This window comes from Moschus berezovskii, chromosome 3 (genome assembly GCF_049115385.1).
Source record: "Moschus berezovskii isolate FMDL1 chromosome 3, NW_MosBer_1.0, whole genome shotgun sequence".
Taxonomy (NCBI): domain Eukaryota; kingdom Metazoa; phylum Chordata; class Mammalia; order Artiodactyla; family Moschidae; genus Moschus; species Moschus berezovskii.
The window spans coordinates 50496178-50514464 of record NC_142462.1 but is presented as its reverse complement, the minus strand read 5'-3'; the positions used below and the strand labels follow the sequence as shown (position 1 = coordinate 50514464).

The 18287-nt window shown below is 36.6% G+C and overlaps 1 protein-coding gene across 1 annotated transcript in view; it reads right to left on the bottom strand.

The window, feature by feature from the left end:
* MAGI2 (membrane associated guanylate kinase, WW and PDZ domain containing 2) overlaps positions 1-18287 on the bottom strand; it is a 1553247-nt gene that overhangs the window by 556112 nt on the left and 978848 nt on the right. The window contains exon 4 of the mRNA XM_055420681.2: positions 7840-8055. Within this exon, the coding sequence (XP_055276656.1) occupies positions 7840-8055 (216 nt within the window). The remainder of the gene's footprint in view (positions 1-7839; positions 8056-18287) is intronic.

The following is an 18287-nucleotide window of genomic DNA, read 5'->3' as shown; positions in this document are numbered from 1 at the left end:
CCAAATGCTGGTTCAAAATCTTTTAATTGATTGAAGAGTAACAGGGAAATTGACAGGAATGGAACCTATAGGAAAGGAGGTCAGTTAGGTGACATGTGAGTGCATGCTAAGTCCCTTCAGTTGTGTCAGACTCTTTGCAACACAATGGACCGGGCTCCTCTGTCTATGAAATTCTCCAGGCGAGAAGACGAGTGGGTTGCCATTTCTTCTCCAGGGGATCTTCCCAACCCAGGGATCGAATTCATTTCTCTTATATCTCCTGAACTGGCAGGTGGATTCTTTACCACTAGTGCCACCTGAGAAGCCCAAGTTAGGTGATTGTGTTCCCCAAATGAGGGGATAAGGCAGTGATCTAAGGAAGGCTAAGGAAGGGATAGATAAAAGCTAAAGGCCCAGTCATCTTTTTTTTTTTTAAATCTAATAATGCATATCCAGCAGGTAGGAGAAAAGTATCAGACTCTGAACTATCTGGGTGAGAGGCAGATTTAGAGAAAACCTATAAGATGCTTTGTGAGTTGGCTTGCTTGTTTGTTTTTTAGGAAAAGAGTTTAAAGTGGAATGCTACATTTAAGTTGCTGAAGCAATACTTGGGGAGAGAGGTGTGTGTAGTCCATGGGCAGTAGTTAGAAATATGGCCCTGGAACACAAGGGAGAAATGAAGGCTGCAGATAAATCTAAGTATTTGAAGCCACAGGGCTGAATATCACGTCTACCAAGATAAAGATGTTTGAACATAAGGTGAGGTTGATGGCAAGGGAAGGTTTCCTGAGCATATGAATTTTAAGTAGCATTTTAAAGACAAATTCTCTAAGATGATATAAGGATATATCATCCCTGCAAGCATTAGAGCTAATGTCACTTCCATGAAGTTTCTGAAGGACAAATATAATGCAATACAATGTCGATGGAGTACACTGAACTACAGGACTGTGATTTACCTTACAGAGGTCAGGAGTTACTTTGTCCTCAGCGTAGTTAACAACACAGGGAAATACGGTAGAAAAGGAAGAGTTCAGATTTCCCTGGATTCAGAGTTCAACTCTGCTATCATCACCTTACTAAAGTACTTTAAGGTAAATTTCAGCCTCTCATTTATTAAGCAAATATACTGTGATTATGGGACTAGAGATAATATATATCCCATATAGCTTGTACATAGTATGCATTCACTAAAGGAAAGTTGTCATTATTTACTTTATTTTTGTAATGTTTATTACTTGCAAGGATAAAACTACATTTCTAAGGTTAGAACTACACTGATTTCCATCACCAAAGTGATGTATATCAGAAAAAGAAACATTTCTGCAATGCAATTTTGAATAAATGGAAACTAAAAAAATAAATATTCATGTATGTGACTATTCATTGATGTTAGTAAAACTTAATTGACTGATTACCTATTTAAAAGTGGTCATTGACTTTATATACATATGGTATGAAAGCAAAAGAAATATAATTCTACAAACTACATTTCAAAGGAGTAAAGATCAAGACAATGAGTAATAGGGGTAAACTGAGGACTCTAAAACTTTTATTTCCACAGTGAAAACAGTTCACTTGGGTGAGGTATATAAGGGGTTAAAGACTAGTAGGTTTGGTACTTAATTGCTGTTGCTGTTGCTTAGTCACTAAGTCATGCATAAATCTTTGCCACCCCATGGACTGTTGCCTGCCAGGCTCCTCTGGATCCCCTGGAGGAGGAAATAGTAAACCACTCCAGTATGCTTGCTGGGATAATCCCATAGATAGAGGAGCCTGGAAGGCTACAGTTCATGGGACCTGCAAAGAGTCAGACACACATATATAAAGAATATTATATATATATATATAAAACTAGATATATTTTATATCCAGAGAAGGAAATGAGTTGCCTTTTACATGATTTACAGAAATTAAAAAAAAAAGCATTTTGTAGGTAAAAACTTATAATTCCTTCTTTAAAGATGTACAAGTAAAATAGTGGTCATATTGCAGAGAAGAAGCCAATTCTAACTCCATGTTGGAATTGTTTGACTTGCTTTTCGTTGCTTTTGTTATTATAATCATACAGAATGATCTGTCTCAGAGAATACTGCTCCTCTGCCTGACTGTTTAAAAGTGTTTTTGTTCAATGGCGTCCACCTGTGAATGGCAGGAAGGAAGAAATTAACACATCCCCTGCCTGAGGCTTGTTATTCTGGGAGATGTTTGCAATATTTCCCATAACAACTGTAAATATTTATCACCCAACATAGGAGCATCTCAATACATAAGACAAACACTAACAGACATAAAAGGAGAAATTGACAGTAACACAAAAATAGTAGGAGACTTTAACACCCCACTCACACCAATGGACAGATCATCAAAACAGAAAATTAATAAGAAAACACAAGTCTTAAACGATACATTAGATGGGATGGATCTCACTGATACCTTCTGGACATTCCATCCAAAGGCAGAAGAATACACCTTCTTCTCAAGTGCACATGGAACATTCTCCAGGATAGAACTGGAGATTTGTGACCTGATTTGGGTCACAAATCAAACCTCAGTAAATTTAAGAAACTTGATACGGTATTGAGCATCTTCTCTGACCACAATGCTATGAGGCTAGATACCAATTACAGGAAAAAAACTGTAAGAAACACAAATACATGGAGATTAAACAACACATTTCTAAATAGCCAACAGGTTACTGAAGAAATCAAAAGGGAAGTCAAAAAACTTCTAGAAACAAATGACAATGAAAACACGACAACTCAAAACCTATGGGATGCAGCAAAAGCAGTTCTAAAAGGGAAGTTTATATCAATACAATCCTACCTAAAGAAACAATAAAAACATCGAATAAACCACCTAACTTTATATCTAAAACTATTGGAAAAAGAAGAAGGAAAAAAACCCCAAAATTAGTAGAAGAAAAGAAATCATAAAGATCCGGGCAGAAAGAAATGAAAGAAACAATAGTAAACATTAATAAAACTAAAAGCTGGTTCTTTGAGAAGATAAACAAAATTGACAGACCTTTAGCTTGACTCATCAAGAACAAAAGAGAGAAGAATCAAATCAACAAAATTAGAAATGAAAAAGGAGAGGTTACAACAGACAATGCAGAAATACAAAGGATTATAGAGACTGTTATGAACAACTATATGGCAATAAAATGGATTACCTGGAAGAAACGGACAGATTCATAGAAAAGTTCAATCTTCCAAGACTAAACCAGGAAGAAATAGAAATTATGAACAACCCAATTACAGGCACTGAAATTGAAGCTGTGATAAAAAATCTCCCAAAAAACAAATCCCCAGGACCAGGTGGCTTCACAGGAGAATTGTATCAAACTTTTAGAAGAGCTAATGCCTATCCTTCTAAAACTCTTTCAAAAGATTTTAGAGGAAGGAACACTTCCAAACTCATTCTACAAGGCCACCATCATGACACCAAAACCAGACAAAGACAACACACCAAAAAGAAAGCTACAGGCCAATATCACTGATGAACATAGATGCAAAAATCCTCAACAAAATTTTAGCAAACAGAATTCAGCAACACATCACAAAGCTCATACACCATGATCAAGCTGGGTTTATTCCAGGGATGCAAGGATTCTTCAGTATATGCAAACCAGTCAATGTGATACACCGTATTAACAAATAGAAAAATAAAAACTCTATGATAATCTCAATAGATACAGAAAAAGCCTTTGACAAAATTTAGCACCCATTTATGATTAAAACTCTTCAAAAATGGGCATAGAAGGAACCTACCTCAACATTAGAAAGGCCATATATGATAAGCCTACAGCAAACATTATTCTTAATGGTGAAAAACTGAAAGCATTCCCGCCTAAGATCAGGAAAAAGACAAGGGTGTCCATTCTTACTACTATTATTCAACATAGTTGTGGAAGTCCTAGCTACATCAATCAGAGAAGAAAAATAAATGAAAGAAATCCAGATTGGAAAAGAAGTAAAGCACTCATTGTTTGCGGATGACATGATACTGCACATAGAAAACCCTAAAGATAGTATCAGAAAATTACTAAGAGGTAATCAATGAATTTAGCAAAGTTGCAGGATACAGAATCAATACACAGAAATCACTTGCATTTCTATATACTAACAATGAAAAATCAGAAAGAGCAATTAAGGAATCAATCCCATTCACCATGGCAACTAAAAGAATAAAATATATAGGAATAAACTTACCTAAGGAGAAAAAGAACTGTGTACAGAAAATTATGACACTAATGAAAGAAATCAAAGGTGACATAAACAGATGGAGAGATATTCCGTGTTTCTGAAGAATCAATATTCTGAAAATGACTGTACCACCAAATGCAATCTACAGATTCAATGTGATCCCTATCAAATCACCAATGGCATTTTTCACAGAACTAGAACAAAAAATTTCACAACTCATATGGACGCAAAAGACCCTGATTAGCCAAAGAAGCCTTGAAAAAGAAGAATGGAGCTGGAAGAATCAACCTCCTGACTTCAGATTATACTACAAAGCTACAGTCATCAAGAAAGTATGGTACTGGCACATAAACAGAAATATAGACCAATGGAACAATTAATGGCCTTTTTGCTTTGCTTCCTCACCTCCCCCTTCTCTGGTCTATAAAAGAGTCTGGTGTTCAGATCCCAGTAAGATGGTCATTTTGAGGTGCTAGCCTGTATCTTCTCAGTCATCTGGCTTTCTGAATAAAGTTGTTTTCCTGGCCTCAACACCTTGTCTCTCAGATTCATTGGCTTATCCTGTGGCAAGCAAAGCGAGCTTGGACTTGGTAATAGGCATGTGTTTACAGATTGTTAAGAAATGTATTTTCTATTTGGTAATATTAATATAAGACTCAGGATAGTACAGCAGTGAAAAATATTGGTTCTGGATCCAGATTTCCTATATATGAATTCCAGTAACAGGGCAAGTTATTTAACTGTAGTGTACCTCAGTCCTCATCTGTAAAGCATCTAACGAATAAGACTATAAGAGAATTAAATGAACTGATAACACACAATGAGGTTAAGGAGCTCCTACCACATGATAAGATCCAAAAGAAGTTAATTATTTAATATTATTTATTACCATTATTATCAATTTTACTTGTAATGGAATAAAGTTACCTCAGTAAACTTTCTCCTTTTCCAAATGTATCTCATTAATTATATTATTTACGCTCTATACTGAGGTCTGATATTAATTAGTATTATAAGCTCCTACAGGACGGTGTTAACTAAAATGTAAGCAACAATTTTCTCAATATTATTTGAAGTGTCCTGAATCCAAGGAATGTATATGGGGAGAAGACAAAGGCACAACAAAGACCCTGTGCTAGAAAAAATGTGATGAGGGTCAAATGGTGAAGAGTTGGTGAGGGTCAAATGGTGATGAGATTCAAATAGTAAATGTATATAGAAGGGGGACAAAGAAGTTTTATCTTAAAATCCCTCTTTAAACTTTTTATCTTAAAAACTCTCTTGGATAAACATAAAGAAAAACAGAGACCCTTCAAAAATGGGACTTGTCAAAGGATTTCTAATAAAGGATGATGAAACAACCTTCTGGTTTGGGGCTGTTTTCTCCTATCTTTCAAGTCCCATAATAAGAAAGAAAAAGTAGTATAAGACCACTTGCCACACCAGGTTCACAGAGGCACTGTTCGTGGCATCTGTTGACTACCCAGATATCCTGAAGCTGGCCTGCATAGTTGTTCTCTATTATTTTCAGGCTCAGATGTCCAGAGACAGTCACAAGGCTAGTGTTGGTTAAGAAGAGTTCAGTTCAAATCAGTCCATTTTACCTGGAGCTTTAAAAACATCCTAGCCATAAAAAGCAAAACAAAATATTTCTCATGTCTAAGGTATGAATAAAAGGGGATGGAGCTTTCCAGATTCACTATGCCCTCAAGTTAAAATAAATTTCTAGTCTGAGAATTTGTATGTCAAGAATGTTTCATTTGATTTTCCCTAAACAGAGTATAAATGGAACAGAAATCAATGATTTGGGCCTTATCAAGGCCATATATTTTACATTTTTAGCTACAAGGTTTTATTCCGTAATAAATCCTATAACTGCACTGTGACATCCAACTCCTGCTTCTTTTGTGATTATTTTCTTTCACTTAGCTGAATTGTTTTGCTTTTCACATCAAAGTTCAGCTAAGGAAACTATATCTTATCAGCTTAATTTAAATCCATTACATGATGAAAAGTAAATATTTTGACAGAAACATTTCAGAATCAAAAAAGAGATGGTATCTAACTGCTTGAAAATTATCAGATCATTTTACAGCAAATAAATTACATTATGTACCTAAAGTGATTTTTAGCATTTGTACCCAGAAATCAATGATTGCTAGGGTCAGAGAATAATTTTTTTACCAATATATTAATAGAGGAAGCTATCCTCATATATTAACCAAAATGAATCCATTTTCTAAGGTTTTATACCTTGATTGACACATATTGAATGTTTGGTCTCCTTATATTTAATGAAGAACATTTGTACAGGTACTATGGAAAATGAAGGTAAAAATAGGCTTATGAAACTTTTCTTTGATAAAAAATAATTGGGCATGAAAATTCAAATAATATGTTGCTATAGAAGCAGTACAATGATAAGTAAAAAGTATAAACATCAAAGTAGTTGTAGGAAATATCTTAAGAATAATGTTTGCAAGATACATGTGTTAACATTGTTTTCAATGGTTTCAACACAGCTCTTAGATTTTCAATGCCCATCAAAACAATGATATGCCATTATTAACAAATAAGTAAGCAAAACAAAACTTTAGAAACTTTTCCCAAGATTATAGGCAAAGAGAATGTCATAGTTTAGTTTTGGTAATTATGAATAAGATTACGAAAAATCTATGTTATAAATAAATGTTTTGTACTACACATTAGCAATAAGCATAAGAAAATTGCAAATGCATACCTTGCACAAACACACTTTATATCTGTCTAATATTTTTTAGATAGGGATATGACAGATGATAAATTAAAGGGATAATATCTTTCCCTTGTTCAAGATAATTGCCTTCATGATATCAATTGTGAAGATGCTTTCTCCAAATTGCCAGATTGTGTGATAAGGTGGACGGATAAATACATGGGCATTTTGTAATTACAGTTATTCTGTGGACTGTATTCACTGACGTTGTTAACTAAATCACATGACACAGCCTCTATTCAAAGAGCTGAAAGTACAGTAAGGTTTACAAGGATAACTGTATTTAATTAATATCTAATACTAATTAACAAAAAGAATTTCACAATGTGATACAGTCGTATTCATGACTTGTAACACCTTCTAAGATTTAAGCCACTCACTGAAACTGAAAGTCTCTCAATTGTGTCCATCTCTTTGGGACCCAGTCCATGGAATTCTCCAAGCCAGAATACTAGAGTGGGTAGCCTTTCCCTTCTCCAGGGTATCTTCCCAACCCAGCAATTGAACCCAGGCTCCTGCACTGCAGGCGGATTCTTTACCAACTGAGCTATCATGGAAGCCCCAAACTACTCACTATATTCCCACTAAAACTGTATAAGTAAAACCAGAAATAGAGGAAGTTGAATAAACTGCAATATACATCAAAATTTAAACTAATAAATTCAGACACAAGAATCATATCCTTCCCATTTGATACCATAGTCCTCTCCTGGAAGATAACTGCAAACATTATATATATATATCTCTACACACACATACACATACATACATATACATCTGGAAATAAATGTGAAAAAATATATATGAACAAACTATATACATTTGAACACAGATATAATATATGTTCAGCTATTTCCAGAAGAACTGATGAACCTATGACAAATGTAAATGACTAACCTGGTGTTACTACTACTCCATTTCCATTGACCACAGGCCTCTCTTCCTCTTCCTCCTCAGGAGGCTCTATGCTTGCTTTCTCCATGTTGCTCACTGATTTATTCCTCTTTCGTTTTCCTTCAGCGCTTGGAGTGGCTCCAGGAAGTATCTGGTCTGTTACATTTAACAATAATGGTGCTGGTTCTGCTGGAGGCTTTGGGGTACCGTAGTAATTGTCTGCAAATGATACAAGCATTATGAAGTTAAGCATTTCACCTACTGATGTGCATAATTTGTAAAGAATGGAAATTTTATAACAAATGTGGATCCTAGTTTGTATACATAATATATATATATTATATACATGCAAATATATCATTTTATAGCCTTTTATGTTTTTAATACATGAATTTGTTTCTTCTTTTGTACTGGCTCTATTGCTTAAGGAAAGATATAGATCTATCTTTATTTCATCTTAGTACCAAATCAAAATATAGTCTTACTTATTGATATGGCACACAGCAATTTCAAATTAATAAAAATTTTTTGATAACAAGTTTTTATTATAATTTTTTAAGAATAATTATATCTGACTAAGAGTATAGGTAACTTTTTTTTTTCTAAGCGAATCTCACAACATTCTGCAAAGGCACAAACACACTGTGCTTTTTTCCAGCTTTCAAAGGGCTCTGGCTGTTGTCTTTGATGTGCACAGCATCCTGCCCAGAGCTGTATCTCCCTGTCACTTTTATCGTTCCCATGACTGCTGACAGTGGGCCTGCTGCTCTAATCGTTCTTCAGATTACCACAGCTCTTTTTCCCACAGTTCCATGATCTCAGCTACAGAATCATTTGTTTCTCTCATCAGCCTGTGAAACTTGTTAAAGAGGAGACTAATTCCCGTGTATCTCTGCAATAAGAGCCTGGCAAATAGTAGGCGTGGCATATGAGTTTACTACGTGAATATCCATATATATTCAAGGCAAATTACTTTCTAAAAAATAGTTACATTTTTTGATTGCCAAAAAATATAATGTTGTTTTTTTAAAAGATCAGTGTTATACTTTCAGCATCAACTTCAAACCCATTACTGTGTTTTCAATTAACTGAATAGTTTATGCACATATTTGCTCACTCATTCATTGGAGTCTATTTAGCACTGACTATGAACCCAAGCACTCCAGTGTATCTCTGAGAGAAAATGATGACTAAAATGCAATCCTTGTCTTCCAGATGCCTCAAGGGTCTAGGCACATTTGACAGTAAGCAGACAAGCATTAAAACAGGAAATAGGATTAAGCACCCAAACAAGGAGACACAGAGAGGAAAGCCCATCTCACTACCTGCAGAGGCCACTGAAGGCAACTGGGAAGACAGTGTGCTGTGAAAGAAACAATCCTTAAGTAGAAGTGATGGGGTCTAGATATGCAGTTTCCATGTAACTACAATTCAAGTAACTCAATAAGGCTCAGTCTCTTCATCGTATTGGGAACAGCAATACTTGTTAAAATCACCTGCATTGTGAATTGCAAACAACTAAAACATACTCTAGATAAATTAAAAATGATAAGGATGAGAAGATGTGAAATGGCTACTTGAGGGAAGAGACTGGAAAATCTTGAGGAAAATGGGTAGAAACAAAGAAGTTCTGTCTGGACACCCAGGCTTTGTGTGCTGGCCCTGGACGCGGAAGTCTAGCAGATCCCACTACCACAGGTACAACACTCAGTGGCAGCTGCCCTGGTGGGGATGAACTCAAACTCTTTTCAGGAGCTCTGATTTTATTCATTTCCAGGGGAACTTTCAGGAAAGGTCATCTCACTGGCTGAATCACAGGCACAAGAGAGCCCTGAGCTGCTGAGGAGGACTGCCCTCCTTAGATTTCATGGGGGAGTCTAGAGCCCTATTTTCATCCATCGTATATCAGGGTTCTCCCTGGGTCAGGAAGGGCCTTGAGATGCTGGACAGGCAGAAATTACAAACATTCACTACATGTGCCCAACTGGGTTGTTGTGATGATGAAGTAAGGATGTGTGAGGAAGAGCTTCATAAACTGTGAAACTGCCCGTTTCAATGGCAGTGTAAACTTCAGGCTGGCATGAAGTGAGTGATGGAGGCCAGCCATGCCACTGACACTGTTGCTCATTTTCACAGATATTCACAGTTGTAAGAATAATACCAGATAAAATACATCATGTAAAGTGGTTCTTAAACATGTAGAACTTTTAAACAGAAGTCTGCAAAGTGGATGTTACATATTTTGCTAAAGGTTGCTTTCTAATTTGATTTAGAGCATTTCAAATGAATCAGACCTTTGAATGCACTTGCCAAATTCTGAGCAAACAAAAACTGTCAGTTGTTCCCTGAAAGTCTATGAACTATTACTGTATTACAGCACCCAAAAGACCTAGCATAGTTCTTAGTATATTGCTGTGTTTCCTATAGAATCATAACACTTAATTTCTTATGTAATAAATATGGTGTAAATTAGTAAATAGTCCTGCATGTTCCAATAAGTAGTATAATTTTAAGCAGTGTTCTGATTTTTTAGTGCTTCTAAATATATATAGTACTAAGAAAAGTGAGTTTGAGTAAGCTCCAGAAATTGGTGAGGGTCAGGGAAGCCTGGTGTGCTGCAGTCCATGGGGTCACAAAGAGTCGGACACGACTGAGTGACTGAACTGAACTGAAGAAAAGTAAAAGTGTTAGTTGCTCAGTTGTGACCAACTTTTTGCGATCCAATGGACTGTAGCCCCCACCAAGTTCCTCTGTCCATGGAATTCTCCAAGAAAGATTACTGGAGTGGGTAGTCATTTCCTTCTCCAAGGGATCTTCCCAACCAGGGATTGAAACCAGCTCTCCTGCATTGCAGGCAGATTCTTTACTGTCTGAGCAACCACTGAAAGATGAGCCCCCCAGGTCACTAGGTGTCTAATATGCTACTGGGGAAACGTGGAGAAGTAGCTCCAGGGAGAATGAAGAGGCTGAGCCAAAGTAGATACGATGCCTAGTTGTGGAAGTAGTGGTGAAAGTAAAGTCTGATACTGTAAAGAACAACATTGCATAGGAACATGGAATGTTAGGTCCATTAATCAAGGTAAATTGGTGGTCAAAGAAGAGATGGCAAGAGTGAACATTGAGGGAAAAAAAAAGAGTGAACATTGACATCTTAGGAATCAGTGAACTAAAATTGACAGGAACGGGACAATATAATTCAGACGACCATTTAATCTACTACTGTGGCCAAGAATCCCTTAGAAGAAATGGAGTAGCCCTCACAGTCAAAAAAAAAAAAAAAGAGTCCAAAATGCAGTACTTGGGTGCAGTCTCAAAAATGACAATGATCTTGGTTCCTTTGCAAGGAAAACCATTCAACACAACAGTAATCCAAGTTTATGCCCAACCACTACTGCCAAAAAGCTGAAGCTGAATGGTTCTTTGCAGACCCACCAGACTTTCTAGAACATCAAAAAAAGATGCCCTTTTCATCATAACGGAGTGGAATGCAAAAGTAGGAAGTCAAGAGATAAATGGAGTAACATGCAAGTTTGGCCTTGGGGTACAAAATAAAGCAGGGTAAAGCTAACAGAGCCTTGCCAAGATAGCAAACACCCTCTTCCAAAAACACAAGAGACGATTCTACACATGGACATCACCAGATGGTCAATACCGAAATCAGACTGATTATATCCTTTGCAGCCAAAGATGGAGAAGCTCTATATAGTCAGTAAAAACACGACCTGGAGCTGACTGTGATTCAGATCATGAACTCCTTATTGCAAAATTCAGACTTAAATTGAAGAAAGTAGGGAAAACCACTAGGTCATTCAGGGGTTGACCTAAATCAAATCCCTTAAGATTATACAGTGGAAGTGACAAATAGATTCAAGGGATTAGATCTGACAGAGTGCCTGAAGAACAATGGATAGAGGTTCGTACACTGTACAGAAGGCAGTGACCAAAACCATCCCCAAGAAAAAGAAATGCAACAAGGCAAGATGGTTGTCTGAGGAGGCCTTACAAATAGCTGAGGAGAGAAGTGAAAGGAAAAGGAGAAGGAAAAAATATACCCAACTTAATGCAGAGTTCCCAAGAATAGCAAGCAGAGATAAGAAGCCTTCTTAAGTGAATAATGCAAAGAAATAGAGAAAATAGTAGAAAGGGAAAGACTAGAGATCTCTTCAAGAAAATTAGAGATACCAAGGGAACATTTCACTCAAAGATGGGCACAATAAAGGACAGAAATAAGTTAGGACATAACAGAAATAGAAGAGATTAAGAAGTGATGCCAAGAATACACAGGACTGTATGAAAAAGGTCTTAATGATGTGGATAAACACAATGGTGTGGTTATTCACCTAGCACCAGACATCCTGGAGTGTGTAGTCAAGTTGGCCTTAGGAGGCATCACTATGAATAAAGCTAGTGGAGGTGATGGAATTCCAGCTGAGCTACTTCAAATCCTAAAAGATGATGTTGTTAAAGTGCTGCACTCAATATGCCAGCATATGTGGAAAACTCAGCAGTGGCCACAGGACTGGAAAAGGTCAGTTTTCATTCCAATCCCAAATATGGGAAATGCCAAAAAATGTTCAAACTATCACACAATTGCACTTATTTCACAAGCTAGCAAGGTAATGCTCAAAACCCTTCAAGATAGGCTTCAACATTACATGAACTGAGAACATCCAGGTGCACAAGCTAGATTTAGAAAACACAGAGAAACTAGAGATCAAATTGCCAACATTCATTGGATCTTAGAAAAAGCAACAGAATTCCAGAAAAACATTTACTTCTGCTTCACTGACTAAGCTAAAGCCTTGGCTATGTGGATCACAACAAACTGTGGAAAATTTTTAGAGATGGGAATACCAGACCACCTTACCCACTTCCTGCAAAACCTGTATACAGGTGAAGAAGCAACAGTTAGAACCAGACATGGAACAATGGATTGATTCAAAATTGGGAAAAGAGTATGTCAAGGCTATATATTGTCACCCTGTTTATTTAACTTATATGCAGAGTACATCATGAGAAACGCTGGGCTGGAAGAAGCACAAGCTGGAATCAAAATTGCCGGGAGAAATATCAATAACCCCAGATAAGCAGTTGACACCACCCTCATGGCAGAAACAAAGAGGAACTAAAGAGTCTCTAGATGAATGTGAAAAAAGAGACTGAAAAAGCTGGCTTAAAACTCAGCGTTCAGAAAACTAAGATCATAGCATTCAGTCCCATCACTTCATGGCAAGTATATGGGGAAACAATAGAAATAGTGACAGACTTTATTTTTGGGGGCTCCAAAATCACTTCAGATGGTGACTACAGCCATGAAATTAAAAGATGTTTGCTCCTTGGAAAAAAAGCCATGATAAACCTAGACAGTATATTCAATTCAAAAGCAGAAACATTACTGACAAAGGTCCATCTAGGCAAAGCTATGGTTTTTCCAATAGTTATGTATGGATGTGAGAGTTGGAACACAAAGAAGACTGGGTGTGAAAGAACTGATGCTTTTGAACTGGGGTGTTGGAGAAGAGTCTTGAGAGTCCCTTGGACTGCAAGGAGATCAAACCAGTCCATCCTAAAGGAAATCACTCCTGACATTCATTGAAAGGACCGATGCTGAAGCTAAAGCTCTAATAATTTGGTTACATAATGTGAAAAGCTGACTCATTAGAAAAGACCCTGATGCTCAAAATGATTGAAGGCAGGAGGAGAAGGGGAAGACAGAGGATGAAAAGGTTGGATGGCATCATTGACTCAATGGACATGAGTTGAGTAAATTCAGGGAGATAGCGAAGGACAGGGAAGCCTGGCATGCTGCAGTCCATGCGGTCTCAAAGAGCTGGACATGACTGAATGACTGAATAACAAGTACTAAGAAAAATGAATCACACTTCAGTGACTTTTTTTCCAATTTGTCTTTTATGGCTTCAATCTCTGTGAGGTAGAAAAAGAACCTTTTACTAATTAGAAATAAATGCATGTGTGTGTTCAGTCACATAGCTCAAGCTAAAAATAATTATTAACAGATCATGTTGAATTTATGTTCCTAAATAATTATATTTATTGACATGTGATGTGATTATAAATCATATAGCGGTATTTTCTTTCCACAATTTGGTTTATGAAACTAATACTTTAGATTAAATTTTAGATGCAAAAGAATATAAAATATTAAGACATTAATATTATCTTTATTAGCAATAATAATAGCAATTTAAAAGAGGCATAGAAATAATGCATGTAGTTACTACATTTGAGAAATGTAATTCCTAGAAAATAGGCTATTGCTTAAACCAAACACACAGAACAAAGAAACCAGAAATTTCTAAAAGAAGCTGAAATTCAGTCAAATGGTCACATAGCTTAATCACTGAAATAATCCTGGTGTTTAAGTATATACAAACCAACATATTAAGGATAAATGTGCTATGTAGGTAACACACCAGCATGTTTTCAGAAAACAAATAAACATCAAAACTATTTTAAAATATAATTTGGAAAAACTGTCCCATTAAGCCTGAAGTGCCTGTATGAATAGTGCCAGCATTTAGCGAATCTAAAATCTCAGAATGCCATAAAACATGGTGTGTGTTTAACAGCACAGATCACAGTGAGATAAAGTGACTTTGAATTCTGTGTCCCCTAATCTGGCTGGCTCTTCATATCCTTAAAGTGAAATTTAGTTGAAGTGGAACTGTGGGGCTATAAGATGACCACAGCCACAAAAGCAACTGTAATAACCCGTGCTATGATTATCATCATAGCAATTTCGTGAGCTGGACATTGAAAGGGCATTTTACTTCTGAGCTCTTGTATCTGATAGAGATTAGAATGAAGTTATCCTGCCTCTGCAGTTAAAGGAAAATAGAGGCTCTAAAAAAATTAAACTATTTCCAGTATTATACACGAAGCAAGTGGAAAAACTACATCCACTTGATTGAGGAACCACATTTCTTTTCAAAATACTATATTGCCTCTCAAGAGAGAGAGAAAAAAATAAATAAAAGCACAGAGCAATTTGCAACCTGCCCAGAATTGACATAGTCCTTTAGGACTTCACTCAAAGTCACAACCAATGAACAGAAAAATATCACTTTCAAAAGAGAAATCAACGATTTCTACCAAATCATGAAGCAGGGACATTTTAGGTGATTTTTTCCCCTCCTTTCTTCTGAAATTGAGTGTGTGTGTGTGTGTTTTGGGAGTATGGGGTAGGGATTATAGGCTTTCCAGCCCACTTTTTACTGACTGTATTTATAATGAATGATGTATTCATTAGCAGTTTCATGTTAATTTAACACAATGTTTCACCAACTTAGTTGTTAAATATGATGACAAAATGGAAATGATACATATCATTGTTCACATAATTCCATCATAATTAGGATAATCTATAAATTAACAAAGTTTAATTTTGAATCAATGTTTGGAAAATAAAAGAGGCAATTACTGAGAAACTTGATTTAACTCGATTTATACATCAGCTTTTAAAGTAGTTAAAAGAATTTTTTTTTTTTTTCATAAAGGTATAGATAATCAAAGGGCTTCCCTGACAGCTCAGTGGTAAAGAATCCATCTACCAATGCAGGAGATGTCATTTCAATCCCTTTGTTGTTGTTGTTTAGTTGCTCAGTCATGTCTGAATCTTTTGCAACCCCATGAACTGCAGTCTGCCAGGCTCCTCTATCCATGGTATTTCCCAGGCAAAAATACTAGAGTGGGTTACCATTTTCTTCTTCAAGTTCAATCCCTGGGTCAGGAACATTCCCTGAAGAAGGAAATGGCAACCTACTCTAGTATTCTTGTCTGGGAAATCCCATGGACAGAGGAGCTTGGTAGGCTACAGTCCACTGGGTCGCAAAAGAATCACACATGACTTAGCGACTAAACAACAACATAGTTATGAAAGAGTGAAACAGGGTGAATATAGTCATTTCTTACATTATAAATATGAAAGGAGCTTCCCTGGTGGCTCAGTCATGAAGAATCTGCCTGCCATTGGAGGAGTCACGGGTTTGATCCCTGACCTGGGAGGATCCCACATGTGGAGAAAATACGCTTGTGTGCCACAATTACTGAGCCTGTGCTCTAGAGCCTGGGAGCTGCACCTACTGAGCCCATGTGCCACAACTACTAAGGCCTGCGTGCCCCAGTCTGTGCTCTGCAGCAGGAGAGACCACTGCAAAGAGAAGCTTGTGCACCAGAACTGGAGAGTAGTCTCTGTTCACCAGAACCAAAGAAAAGCCCATGAAGCAACGCAGACCCAGCACAGCCAAAGACAAATACATGTTCAAAAAATGTGAAGAAAGCTTCCCAGAAATATGAATAAAAAGAATAGACTGTGAAGAAAGCTGATCGCCGAAGAATCGATGCTTTTGAACTGTGGTGTTGGAGAAGACTCTTGAGTCCCTTATACTGCAAGGAGATCCAACCAGTCCATTCTAAAGGAGATCAATCCTGGATGTTCATTGGAGGGACTGATGCTAAAGCTGAAACTGCAATACTTTGGCCACCTCAAGCGACGAGTTGACTCACTGGAAAAGACTCTGATTCTGGGAAAGGTTGGGGGCGGGAGGAGAAGGGGACGACGGAGAATGAGATGGCTGGATGGCATCACCGACTCTGTGGACATGACTTTGAGTGAACTCCGGGAGTTGGTGATGGACAGGGAGGCCTGGTGTGCTGTAATTCATGGGGTCGCGGAAAGTCGGACACAACTGAGCGACTGAACTGAACTGAACTGATAATGTCAATAACCTGTTTCATAATAATAAAAATATTTAATAAATGACTATTTACATTCAACACTATTATACTTAATTTCTTGGAAGTGGAGAGAGATGAAAACAGATTATAGTGGTATGAATTAACCTTCCTAGAAAATACTTGGAAAATCTAATCCATTACCCACTTTTAGACAGACCCTTCCTAAGCCATCCAGAAGAAATGAAAAGAGCTTTTCAAATGACTTTTTGTGTATTATGCTTGAAGACCATCACAGAATTACTCCTTTGCTTTCTCTACTTGTTAGAACAAATAATGTTTTAAAAAAGTCTAAATTTTCTAAATAGTATTTTGTCTTTCTTCTGATCCTTCTCAAGTTCCATCCCCCACCCCCACCCCCCCACCCCCATCCCGCCCAGATACTGATTTTAATGGTGAGGCCAGGGAAAAAAAGGAATACAAAATTATAAACTGTTCTTTTACCTATTTTTGTATCTATATTCTTTGTTGAAGGGTAATAGGTAACAGAAGAGTATTTTCTGAGATGCACCATATTCTTTTTGCTTATAAGTTCTAATAAGAACTTGTTTATAAGTTATGACGAGATGTAGGAAAGACACTAAAAACTAATTTGGGGTATGATGAAATGTGAAATGTGTAAGTGCTGAAATACTTTGAAATGTTTTTACTTGTTTCCAACATTTTTTCCCTTTAAACAAGATCAGTTTTCATGATAGAAACATATGATTTGTTGTTTAGTTCATGTGTCTTTTTAAGTAGTAGACGCAGATGTTGGCTCTGTTGGTTCAGTCCTTTGGGTGTATGATAATAACATGTGTAGATTTTACACCAAATAACCATCTATCATTCCACACAGCACCCAAGTGGAGATGGACTTTTGAAAGGTAATATTCTTGTCATCAAGATACCTCATAGATTAAGGTCTTGACCCCCATTTCCCCCCTATATTCTCATTGCTTTTATTCCCATTTTGATACCCGGAAAGAATTCATTTTGGATAATTATTTAGTGGAAGAGAGATGACTGCCTACAGATGCTTCAGGGTATGCATACAACACAGTCTATCACTGAGATCCCTAGAGAGCTTGTGTTGGAAAGAATAATGGCAAAATTTGAGACACTGAAAGTCTAATCACTTGTTTTTTACAGTTTTATAAATGGAGTGAGGAGTTTTGATACTTGGCATCCTAATGGCTCCTGCATAAAATGACTCCAACATTAAATGGAGAGAAAGTCAGAGTTCTAGGTCCATGCATACTTAACCACGCTAGAAAACACGACAGATAATAAGTAAATATTTTTATCACATCAGAGATTTAAATTTGTATTAACAGAAACAAGTCATCAAAGGATTCTAAATTCAAACTTCAAAACATGTTCAACATGTTACATATAGGATAGTAAATGACTGAAAATTAGTACCAAAAATTATCATAAGATGGTCTTGCCATGGCAAGAATCACAGTCATATGGCTACAGTTAGTAAAATAGAAATTCTGTAAATATAAAGCAAAGTTAGTAAATGTAACATAGAAAACATTCTGTTTTAAAATTATACTTCCTAGCAGAAAATAAGATTCAAAGTTTCACTGCAGAATGCTTCTGTCAACTGATTTTTGAAGTTAGTTTTGCAAGCAGGTCTGATACTTAAATTTGATCTTCCCCTAGAAGGCATCATTTCTTCATCATGTCATATATAGTTAGTAGCTTGAAAC